The sequence below is a fragment of the Eulemur rufifrons genome, chromosome 9 (assembly GCF_041146395.1).
Source record: "Eulemur rufifrons isolate Redbay chromosome 9, OSU_ERuf_1, whole genome shotgun sequence".
Taxonomy (NCBI): Eukaryota; Metazoa; Chordata; class Mammalia; order Primates; family Lemuridae; genus Eulemur; species Eulemur rufifrons.
This window is the reverse complement of record NC_090991.1, coordinates 32678407-32691325: the sequence shown is the minus strand read 5'-3', so window position 1 is coordinate 32691325 and position 12919 is coordinate 32678407. Positions and strand designations below refer to the sequence as shown.

Genomic DNA, 12919 nt, shown 5'->3' with positions numbered 1-12919 from the left:
ATTATTGGTTGTTTTTTTTTGAGACATGGTGTCAGTCTATTTCCCTGGCTAGAGTGCAGTAGCATCATCATAGCTCACTGCAACCTCAAACTCCCAGGCTCAAGCAATACTCTTGCCTCAACCTCAGAAGTAGCTGGGACTACAGGTGCACACCACATCAGGCTAATTTTCTTTTTTTTTCCTTTTTGTGGGGATGGGGTCTTACTATGTTGCTCAGGCTGGTCTCAAACTCCTGGCCTCAAGCAATCCTCCTGCCTCAGCATCACAAAGTGCTGAGATTACAGAGGTGAGCCACTGCGCCTGGCCTTAATTATTATTTATATCAGCTACCCCAGTAGACCATAAACTCAAGGGCAGTACCCTGAACTATTTTATTCATTCTTGACCCCACACTCTGGGCACAAAACATTTAATTAACATCTGCTTTGTAAGTGAATAAATGGGACAGATAGGTAGGTAGATAATCAGACATACAGGTAACATTTAGTAACTATTAACTAAATGCCTGGAGCTTTGAAAAACTCATTTTTCTTGTTTAATCCTCACAACATCCCTATGAGATTATTGCTACAGATTAAGGATCCCTAATCCAAAATGCTCCAAAATCTAAAACTTTTTGAGCATGGACATGATACCACAGGTGGAAAATTCCACATCTAACTAACCTCATGTATACAAACTTTGTTTTAAGCACAAAATTATTAAAAATATTATATAAAATTACCTTCAGGGTATGTGTATAATGTGTATATGAAACAAAACAAATGATTTTCAAGTTTAGACATGGGTCCCATCCCCAATATATCTCATTATGTATGCAAATATTCAAATATTCCAAAATCCAAAAAAATTCAAAATCCGAAACACTTCTGATCCGAAGTATTTCAGATATGAGATACTGAACCTGTATTACAGTATTATCCCCTATTTATAGATAAAGAAACTTGATTACACAGTCAAAAAGTAACAGAGCCAGGATCTTGAATTAAGGCCAGCTGAATATATTGTCCTTGGCCACGGCACTATATTACTTTTTGTAACTTTCAGTATCCTGTTTCAGTGACACCTGTCATCTATTGGGTATAAAGACAACATATCTCTAATAGAGACCCTCATTAATTTGCTATTTATAACCTATTAAGGGCTAAGAAACTATTTTATTTAAAATAAGGTAAATAAGTACTTTGCCTTTAAATGTTTCTTCAGTAAGTCAAGATCATGAACTTTAATGCACAGAGCTTGGAACATTTATTTCAGCTGTTCAGAAATTTCTATTGAATTCCTGGCTCTCAGCTAGTTTAATTAAAACTGAGCAAATTACTGACTGAATTCCTATCCCAAAATAAAAGCATTCTTTAAAGAGTTAAAACTAAACAAATCCATAAATGAGTAATTTCTGTCAAATGTTTCCCAAATCACACTGAACAAGTTTAAGTAGACTATTTCCATAGTAGAGCCATAGACAAACAATCGTCTTTTTAAAAACTTACCCTTCTGGTTTTACAAAAGACTGGTTTGCTTCTACACTTGTTTAACTTTTTAAGAGGTGTTTGTTTTTGAATAGGTAGCCATAACAAAAAAAAAAAGTGAGGCTAAACAACAGGTAACTGAAAGAAAATTCAAACTGAGGATTTGATAATTAAAATTAAAAATTTGATGTATATCATAACAACCTAGCAGAAGTTTTTAGCCAATATATTAATAGATATCAATGCCCCCAAAATAAATGTTTATTCTTCTTCAGAACAAATGTTTTCTTCAGAAATAAATGTTGTTTTACTAACAATTTTACTTGTTTCTGTAGAGAACTGCTGAATTCTAATTAGAAATGTCTAACATAAGATTCTACGCAAACAGTTAAAATTAAGTTTTGGCACTTAATCTTCATTTGTGTAGAAAATTTATTCACACAGACCCACTTATTTCTCAGACAGTAACTCAGAAACAAATATATGTGGCTAAGGTGAATAAAAATATAACAGAGGGCCACTACTAAATTCAAGATAATCAGAGAATCATGGTACAAAAAGGACTTGATCACCCAGCCCAACTTTTGCAAATGCAGAATTCCTACAATACTTCTGACAGTAATTCCAATAATCTTAATATTTCCGTTTTTAAAATGCATAAATATTTATAGAATACTACGTATAAGACAATGTAGGTAAAGTATCTGAAATAACTATACCCAGTAAAAGTCATGGTTTTTCTGTATATGCAAAAGTCAAAGGACTTATTGAAAAACTTTTTGGAAGTTTCAGCATAACTTGGCATCAACAGTAAGAACAATAATTTGAATGCACAAAGAGAACTTTAAATGGCTAGGCTTAGCAATTTGACCTTTAGCACATTCATCCATTCAACCAAGAAATATCTATTAATTACCTACTGCATCCTAGTAGTCTGGTGAGGGAATAAAAGCAGTAAGTTAGTTTGGAAGTGCTATGAGAGGAGGACAATATGCTGCAAGAAGGATATAAGATGTGCACAATCTATACTTGGGTGATGACAAAAGGCATTCCAGAATTGAAACCTGAAAGATGAATAAAGATCAATTACGGGACAGTTTTAGTTGTCCATTCATGGATTCAGAAATATTCACTTGGCCCTTCTTATGTGCCAGCTACTGGCATATAGTGGTGAACGACACAAAGTTCCAGCTCTTTGGAGTTTGCATTCATGGTGAGAGATGCTAGTGGTCTGTACCAGAGTAGTGGAAATGGATTTGGAAAGAAGTAAAGAGATTCCAGAGATATCTAAAAGTTAAAAACAAAAGACGGTTAACAACGGAGGTTGAGGGAGAGAGAAGAGTTAGGGATGGTGACTAGATTTCTGGCCAGGTAGATGGTGATATCCTTTACAAGGATAGGTAACAAAGGAGGAGACAGCTTGGGAGATATTCACATCCAATAAACAATTATAATATGGATCCAAAACTCCAAAGAGAGAGAGAGAGAGATAGAGAGAGAGAGAGAGAGAGAGAGATATCTGGCCTTAGAGTTCTTAATAGGTTTAAGTTCCATAAGGGAAGGACCTTGTCTGTTTTATTGACAAGTGTTTCCCCAATGAGCACAGTACCAGGCACATAGTTGGCACTCAATATAAATATGTGTTAAATGAATGAGATATACATTTTGGAATAATCAGCAAATGGTAATTGAACCCATGGGAATGGATAATACCAGCAAGGCAATATGTAGAGCGAAAACTAAAGAGGACCTTAGAAGGAACACCAAGGCACACCAACACTAATGTGAATGAAAGGAATTCACAGAATGGTCAGACAGATAAGAGAAAAACCAAGAGATTTCAAAGTTGCACAACCCAAATATAATGTTTCTCAAAGGAAGGAGTCGCCAAAAGAGTCAAATGTTGCTGAGAAGTATGAGAAGAAATAAGACAGAAAACAGAAGAAATGTTGAAAACTTACTTTTTTGAACTTTCAAGAATAATGAGTAGGAGATACTCTGAATATGTATGTCTAAAGTTTCAGATCTAAATAATTATCTTAAAAGATTATTTGCTGCGTGGGCAGCTTAACCTTTTATAAACTTGTTTGTTCCATCTAAAGTGCCTGCCTCTTTAGTCTTTGTCCCATCACCCTGTTGATTTCCTGCATGGCATCTATCAGAATCTGTAATTAACTGGTTTGTTTCCTCTTTATTACAATACAAACTCCAAAGAAGTAAAGGCTATGTTCCTTGTCTTTTGTCTGTGGCTATATTCCAAGAACCAAGTACCATGCCTGCTTCAATAAATATCTGTTCTTTCTGAGCATCTATGTGTCTATTTATCTTTCTATCTACTTATGGAATAGGATAAGACAGAACTAAAAGATTATGGCATTCCCTTTAGCCCTTAAAAAAACTGCAAGAAGAACAAGTCAAAATATATTTTAAAGGGCAATAATAGAATCCAGAATCACAAAAATTCTAGGCCTAGTCCCTGGAAAGAACTTATCACCAGCCCTTTAAATTACAAGTAAAAAAATTTCTCAGGCTCTATTATCTTAGTGGAGAAGCAAGCAGTAGGAATAAGGTATCTTGGAAATACATGATAATAGTAAAAAAAAAAAAAAAAAGCTACTAGCAGAAGCATTAAACGTAGAGTCAGTTTCTCAATTTCTGCATCTCAAAGTTTCAAAGGGGAGGAAAAATATCCTTAATATTTTTCATGCTATAATTTTAAAACAAAACTAACCAATTTTAATCCAGTGTTACAGATCTCAAATTGAAATTTTTTTTTTTTAACTAACACCTTGCTCATGAAATTAAATAGAAATTTCTTGGGTTGGGCACGGTGGCTCACGCCTGTAATCCTAGCACTCTGGGAGGCCGGAGGATCACTTGAAGCCAGGAGGTGAAGACCAGCCTGAGCAAGAGTGAGACCCTATCTCTACTAAAAATAGAAAAAATTACCCTGGGGTTGGGGGAGGGAGATGTGCCTACAGTCCCAGTTACTTCGGAGACTGAGGTAGGAGGATGGCTTGAGCCCAGGAATTTGAGGTTGCTCTGAGGTAGGCTGACACCATGGCACTCTAGCCTGGGCAACAGAGTGAGACTCTGTCTCATAAAAAGAAAAGAAATTTCTTATAGAAAAGTAACTAAAGTGTAAGCAATCATTTTCTCCTTTCCAGATGAGTTACATTAATTCATTATAAAAATATTAATAGCCTATTTATTTCTACAATAATTGACATACACTATGCTCTTAAAAATTAATTCAAATGGAAGCTGGGCATAGTGGCATGCACCCGTAGTTCCAATCCAGCCTGGGCAACATGGGGAGATCCTGTCTCAATCAATCAATCAATCAATAAACTGAATGGAATATTAGCAAATGTTCTCAAATGCAAATAATATTGTGGTTATATGGGAGAATGTTCTCATTTTTTAGGAGATAAATGTGTTAAGTACTGAGAGGTGAAGTGTCATAATGTCTAGAATTTACTTTCAAATGGTTTAGCAATTAAAAAATGTATATGTATGTATGTGTGCCTCTGTGTATACTCACATCCACACATGTATCTATACCGATAAATAAATAAAACTACTGAATCTAAATGTGTGTATACAGATAACAAATGTACATTTAATTTTTCTGTATGTTTGAAAATTTTCCTAATGTAATTTCCTGGAACTGGCGAGGGGAACTTACTGAAAAAGTTTACTAACCTTAAAAAAAAAAAAAATAGCATTTAAAGTTCCTAATGCCATCAACTTCAACACTTCTCCGCTGTATTAATATGTAAATTCCCATGGCTCAGTTCAAACATTTTTGGGCACGCACGTTATGCCAACTATTAAAGACTGGAATTCCTAAGAAAATAAAATGCAGGCCAAGGCAGTGGCTCACGCCTATAATCTTAGCACTCTGGGAGGCCAAGGGGGGTGCTGGGGGATAATTTGAGCTCAGGAGTTCGAGACCAGCCTGAGCAAGAGTGAGACCCTGTCCTCTACTAAAAAAATAGAAAACATTAGCTGGGCATGGTGGCATGTGCCTATAGTCCCAGCTACTCAGGAGGCTGAGGCAGGAGCATCCCTTGAGCCCAGGAGTTTAAGGTTGCTGTGAGCTAGGCTCACGCCATGGCACTCTAGCCTGGGCAACAGAGCGAGACTGTCTCATTCATTCATAAATAAATAGATAGATAGATAGATAAAATGCAGTACTGTATTTAAACCAATAACTAAATATCACTGGCCAAGATTTCAAAATGTAAAATAGAATTTATATACATACATCGCTAAATATCAGCTTTTCGAATACACACACTACATAAATTATTAAACTGGGTCTTTGTTGAATTTTGTGACTTCAACCTAATAATTTATTTAGGTAACAGCTGTATTCATTATTACTGCTGAGCAGAGCAAAAAAGATGTTTTAAAATAACTCAGCCATTAGTCAACGGAACAAAAGAATATACTTGGCTAGGTTCTAACACCAGTTCTCCTGGGAACCAAAGGTTTGGTATGATTTAAGTATGCAACATGCAGTTAAAACGTAATCTAAGAATTCCAAAGCGGGAATCTTCTAGTCTCTTAAACACGGAATTAGATGTGTGCCCTACGGGACATACTCCAGCAATCTATCAAATAGTCTTTCATCTACCCTTTGATTAGAGGTACCAGATCCAGTTAGGTACTATATCCAGTTTTGTATTCTCTCTTGTGGGTTTTTGTTTTTTGTGTTTTTTTTTTTAAGAGACAGGGTTCTCCCTATGTTGCCCAGGCTAGTCTCAAACTCCTGGCCTCAAGCAGAGGAACCTCCCACCTTGGCCTCCCATAGTGTTGGGATTACAGGTGTGGGGTGCTGTGCCCAGCCTGAAGTGTATTTTCAGACCTATGGGTTTCATGTACAAAATAATGTAGGTAATATAAAAATCAATGAAACACCAGAATATATTCTGGGCATTCTAAAACTTAGATTTGAATGAATAAATTAAGATCTTTATTCCAGTGACCCTTTATCTAACTGAACCAACAGAGAAATTAAGTCAGCACCTGAGACAATTCTTGCGCCAAAAACTGTTAGAAACTGAAGAAACCACAAGATACGGGTTTTCAAAAACCACTGAACACTTACCACAGAGGGGATTCATTTATAAAATGAGTTTGAAAACTTTAATAAATAACATGTATAGTCAGACATATAAGATGCCAAATGCTAACACGCCATGGACCAGCAACTCATTCTTTTGTATTGACAGATCATCCGAACTGCCCTTCACCTGCTGCTCCACTTTTGTTAAATGAAAACTAAATAATAACAAAGTTAAATTCCCCAGGACCCAGAGTTAATGTAAATAAAGCTAAAAATCTCAAGAACTATTCTAATTTAAATAACAAGTGATTGTGTGAGCTAACAGCACAACATAAACAATGTTGAAGTAAAAGTAGAATTTCTGCTTTTTAACTTCCCAAATCCTTAATTGCCACCATCAACAATTTTAACCTATAAGTATACAAAATTACTCCTTTATTCCTTTCACTTGAAAAAGTCACGAAACTCAGTGAAAAGACTTCAAATTTTCCCTTTTAAATGTTTATTAAAGAGATTAATTTTACTGTCATTATAGATTATTTTACAAACAAATCAAAATTAACTTCAATAGTTTTAAAATATTTTTATGAATGAATGAGAACTATGACACAAAACAGAGCACTGAATGTCAGTGCCTGTTTTCCTGCCCATCAGTCTTATGGCCCCCATGTTCATACACTTCCAAAGACAACAACTTGATTAAAGTCTTCATAAAAAAACAATTTTGTTACTGCACTTCCAAAGACAACAACTTGATTAAAGTCTTCATAAAAAAACAATTTTGTTACTGCTTTAAATGATGATTTGTTGGGGAAAAATTAAAAAATTCTGGCCGGGCGCGGTGGCTCACGCCTGTAATCCTAGCACTCTGGGAGGCCGAGGCGGGTGGATCGCTCGAGGTCAGGAGTTCAAGACCAGCCTGAGCAAGAGTGAGACCCCGTCTCTACTAAAAATAGAAAGAAATTATATGGACAACTAAAATATATATATACAAAAAAAAAATTAGCCGGGCATGGTGGCGCATGCCTGTAGTCCCAGCTACTCGGGAGGCTGAGGCAGTAGGATCGCTTAAGCCCAGGAGTTTGAGGTTGCTGTGAGCTAGGCTGACGCCACGGCACTCACTCTAGCCTGGGCAACAGAGTGAGACTCTGTCTCAAAAAAAAAAAAAAAAAAAAAATTCTTAGTGGTATCTCTCACCTCAGCACTTAATCATATATATTTTTTTTTTTTAAGTAAAAAGCCACAGAGAAGTGGTCACAAAAATCACAACATCTCCTTCCAGCAGAGATATCTTTCTCTGCAGCCCATTCTCTTCATATATGCTTCTATCATGAAAGGAAGGAGATACGAGGTATTTAGGGAGAATGAAGATGGCGCATCTTCATTTTTATGTGCAAAGTCCCTCTACTCAGTGATGCTAAATAAACTCTTACCATGAGAATAATGGTGATAAGAAACAAGACCCACAGAATTACTTGAAAATAAATTCCTAAGAAAAAGGTTCTTTAAACTCATGTGCCTACTTTTCGGAGAATCTTTTTTTTTTTTAATTAAAGCAATTCATGCCTGTTTTAAAAGAATTAGAGTGTGCACAAAAACATGAAAAAACACTAACACATCCAAGAATAACATCTCAGATCAATTTTCTTTTTTTTTGAGACAGAGTCTCGCTCTGGTGCCCGGGCTAGAGTGCCATGGCGTGAGCCTAGCTCACAGCAACCTTAAACTCCTGGGCTCAAGGGATGCTTCTGCCTCAGCCTCCTGAATTGCTGGGACTACAGACATGTGCCACCATGCCTAGCTAATTTTTTCTATATTTATTTTTAGTTGGCCAGATAATTTCTTTTTATTTTTAGTAGAGAGAGGGTCTCGCTCTTGCTCAGGCTGGTCTCAAACTCCTGAGTTCAAAGGATCCTCCCTCCTCGGCCTCCCAGAGTGCTAGGATTACAGGCATGAGCCACCTCGCCCGGCCTTCAGATCAATTTTCTATCCAGATTTTTATTTTAAAAAGTCACTGACTTAAAAATAAGTTATTCAATAGCTTCACAGGGTTTATTCTGGATAGAGTAGACAGGAGACCTCGCTGAAAAAGTGAAATTTAAACTGGGCACAAAGTTAGGCGATAACCAGGGGAAGCTCTAAGGGAAGAATATTCTAGGGTAAAAGAACAGCATGGGTGAAGGAGAAAGACAGGTCTTGGTTAAGAAATGGAAAAATGTGTCCCAGAGAGCCCAAAGGGGAAAGTGAAGGGATAAGATGACAGATTTCTTGATTAGTATTTGAAACTGATTCAAATCTACCTACAATCCGCCCTGCTTAAGGGCTGTTAAGGAATCACTAAAACAGCAAAAGACTAACTCCACACAAGAAATGCAAATGAAAGCAAAGAAAAAAACAAAGATATTCAAATTAAGTCCTATCATTATAAAAGAGATTAAATTTCTAACTCCTTGCTGAGAATTCCTGCAAGCAAGAGATTATAGTACCTCACACTGTTCCTAAAACATTCTCACCATTTATATACCCTCCTAAATTTCCACAAAGGTGCTCAGCAGGTACTTTACACTTTCTGGTGATGGATAATTTCCATGCTTTCAAACTACTTTTGCTGTAAATAGCCAAAGGCATTTTTTTTTTTTTTACATCAGTCAGTTCTCCCCACCCCAACAAGAGTAGGTTCAGAGCAACTCCCATCCTGAAGCACTTTTGCTGTAATAACAGACTGTTAGACTCTATATTAAAGGCACAAAGCACTCATAGAAAATTAAGCACAGAATTCACTCCACATACTGGCCCAAGAGAGACTGGATTTTGGGGTACTGGGCAAAACTTGATTTATGATCTTACCTGAAGACTGGTTTTATGTTTGTGGCCTGGGAGTTGGCCCATCTAGCATTTCATCAATGTTCTCTGGGCTCAGGTCACAGCCTTTTGCCCAAAGGTTTCACTATGGAGAATTTATAGATGTGACTGAAAAAGTATAAACTACAAAGAAACTCACTGGATAACCTAGTTTTAAAAAGTATTTACTTAAACTAATATAAAACTCAGAGTCTAGCACTTGGTCAGTTTTATTTTCTGATTCTGCAACCTGTAGCAGACGGTTTTCTCTGCACATGCGACCTTGGCATTTTGCCTGTGTTTGCATGGACTGACAGAAGTTTAAGGCTGGAGGGCATTTCTTTTACCCGAGGTTGTGCTGGGCCTGCTCCTCACCTGTGTGTATATGGGGTTAATTCCCCAGGCTCTTCCATGTATATCCACACACTGCCAAGGGCCTGTATAAGCACCAAGAAGCAGCAAGCCATCTCAGAAGTACCACTGGACCTGTGTTCTATAAACAGCGCTAATAAACTAGCAGAAATTGTGATCCCATCATTATTTGATTTTTCAACTCTTCCTTCCCTATATGATAGGAAATACTCTTGAAATAAAGTCAATTGTGTTTGGCATATTCAATGGCATTCCTTTGAGAAAACTGGATCACAAAATCAGAACTAAAAATCATCACTATAGTCAAGCTTTAAAAAAAAAAAAGAAAGAAAAAGAACTATTTAACCAGGTGCAAAGGTACATGTGACAAAACAAAACATAGTTTAAACGGTGTTACTATTTAGTGTTAGGAAACAAACTACTAAACAAATCTCGCATCCTAAAATTTTCCAATTATTTTTGAAAAATAACATGTCATTCCTTCAATAATTAGTTATTTAGTCTGCTTCAATCACCACGTATTTAGCCAGGTGTGCTAGGTGCTCAGGAAATAAAAACAAACAGAATACTTCGCCTGCCTTAGATAAGTTCCACAGAAATAATGCCAACGCAGACTGAAAGTTAAAATCCTTGACACTCTCAAAAAGCCAAAGACCTATCACTTGCACCTCAGAACTCCAAAAGGTTCACAGACTCTAGGTCAGCACACCCAGGTCACCGCTCAGGTGTTAGAGTTAACAGCCCCGCAAGTACACCTGTCAAATGCAGTCTAAGAAGAAAACTCAAGAGGGGAAAAGTGTTGCCAACAGTCACCTATGCCGCCTCAACCCCGCCCCTCCCAGCACTTTTCATAAATAAACAAAGCGTTTTTGAAGGGAACTGTCCAAGGTTACCACCTGATACGGAGGAATGCTTTGGCGTGGGATACCAATAAAATAAAATTGTATACTCTATATATTTATTGAGCACTGCTATACAACATCTAAGTGTTAACAAAGTGTCAACCAAGGCACATAGAACACAAAATAAGATCTCTTTCTCGACAGGATTAAAACGTCAAGAAGAAACTGACCGAAAGAGGGAGATCTCTAACTTCCCAAAGCAGCAGCAACCCCCAGGAAAGGTACTGGAACCAGCGGAAGTTACATATCCAGGACAGAAGTGTCCCCCTCCGCAAGGATAAAAGTTTGAACCGCCATCTGACTATCCTACGGTGGTCGGAAACTTCCCTGAACAACAAGCAACCAGACACCCTAAAATCTGCGCCCTTGGCCAACCCCAGGTGCCCTCATGCCAGGCTGTCGCTTTCTGCCTGGGCCTTGCCTCCCCATCTCACTCCCTCTCCCGGACACTCACTGGCCTGCTTGGCTCCCAACGCCGGCCTGGGTCCCGGGATACCTCGAGGCCGCCGGGCTCGGTCTCGGGGGGCCTCGGCCTCAGGCCCGCCCTCCAGGAGGCCCGGTGCGCCTCCTGTCCCCGACCGGGCCGCGACTCCCGGTCCCCGGCCGCCCTTGGGGCCGGATCCCGCGGCCCCCGCCCTGCCCGCCGGCCCTCACCTCCTCGGCGTGCTTGCGCAGAGCCTTCTCCCGCTCGTACTGGGTGATGAGCTGCTCGTTGTCGTCCCGCAGCAGCTCCAGCTCCACCTGGTGCTCCTGGTCCTGCGCGAACACCGAGTCCAGGTTCTCCAGCACGGCCACCACCAGTGGCATCAGCTCCTTGACCACCTCCTCGTCATAGCGCCCGATGAGCCGCTCGAACTCGCGGTAGATGGAGCCGGCCAGGCCGGACACCCGCTCCGACATCACGGCCCCGGAGCCGCCGGGCTCCTCCTGGTACACCACACCGTCCTCCAGCTCCATGGTGGCAGGCAGGCGGGCGGCCCGGGGCGTCGCCGGCTGAGGGGCGGCACGGGCCCGCACGGGACGGGCCGGGCTGGCGCTGGAGCTGGGCCCGGCGGGGCGGGGGCCGGGACCGGGGCCGGGGCCGGGGCCGGAGAAGGGGAGGGGTGGGGTGTGCGCCCTCACCCCAACCGCCGCTGCACCAACTGCCGGGGCGGCCCGGCCGCGCGCGCCGCACGTCATCCGCGGGGCGGGGCCGGCGCCGCGTCGGCCCGAGGGGCGGGGCGCCGCGGGAGGCCGGGCGCGGCCGGGGGCGGGGCTGTGCGTCATGGTGCGCCGGCGGAGGGAAGCCGTGGCGTCAACATCCGGCGCCGTGCGGCCGGCGCGGACGCCAATGGGGGAGACGACGAGCGGAGGGTGGGGAGAAGTGTCAGACCGAGGCGAGGCGGGTTTGTAGGGCTGGTCCCAAAGGAAAGGGAGGGGTTCTGGAAGAGTAACTAGCGGTCCATAATTAGCATAGCTAACATTTCTATTGCTTTTTACAGCTCACAAAGAGCTTTCTCACTTGAGCTTCACAACAGGCGTGGCGCGGTAGACGTTTGGACCCCGTTTCACAGACAAAGAAACTAGGCCCAGAAAAGTTGTGGTTCACTCAAGGTCACGCAGCTAGAACGGGCAAGAAGCTGAGCCCGGACTCAAACCAGTTCTTCTGATTGAGAATTCTGGATTTTTAAAAAAAATGGGAAACAAGAGGAGGAGGGAAAGCAATCGTAAGCAGGAGAGGGTCTGCTTAAGGTGGTCTCAAATAGGAAAGAATTGTTTTGTTATAGGGAAAAATAGGGATAGCCTAAAACAGGAAGTGCAACGCATTCTAGAGAAGGGTAAAACTGTAACGCCAAATCTTACACTTTTCCAGAAACTGAGTTTGCTACTCCTGGCTAACTTAGGAGAGTGGCATTTCCAGGTTCCAGCCACCCTCATCTCCCCTAGTCTCGTAGAGGGGCGAAGAGTTACGTGGGAGGTTGAGGAGTAGAGGAAGAAAGGGGTGGAGTCACTGGAATGATTAAGTCCCATGATAATTGAGATCCCCGCCACCTGAGAGAGCGTCACGTGTGGGGAATGACACAACACCCAAGCCCAAGGCAGGCTGAGGCAAGGATAGCTTCCCGGTGTTCTCATCTAGCTGCTGCAAATAAGGAGGAAGACACTCTCAAAAGTCCCTTCTCCTGCCGCGGGTGACTCAGGAGTTCTCCGTCCCGACTCATTTAAGAATAGGGAGAGGGAAGTCAGGACTTGTATAAACAAGGGTTTAATGGGGGAATCGG

The 12919-nt window shown here is 40.9% G+C and overlaps 1 protein-coding gene across 3 annotated transcripts in view; it reads right to left on the bottom strand.

Moving 5' to 3' along the window:
* Positions 1 to 11687, bottom strand: part of SPAG9 (sperm associated antigen 9) — a 131242-nt gene extending 119555 nt beyond the window's left edge. For all 3 annotated transcript variants that reach the window (XM_069482382.1, XM_069482384.1, XM_069482383.1), the window contains exon 1: positions 11313 to 11687. In XM_069482382.1, the coding sequence (XP_069338483.1) occupies positions 11313 to 11615 (303 nt within the window). In that variant the 5' untranslated portion in view covers positions 11616 to 11687. The remainder of the gene's footprint in view (positions 1 to 11312) is intronic.
* Positions 11688 to 12919: the final 1232 nt, after the last annotated feature.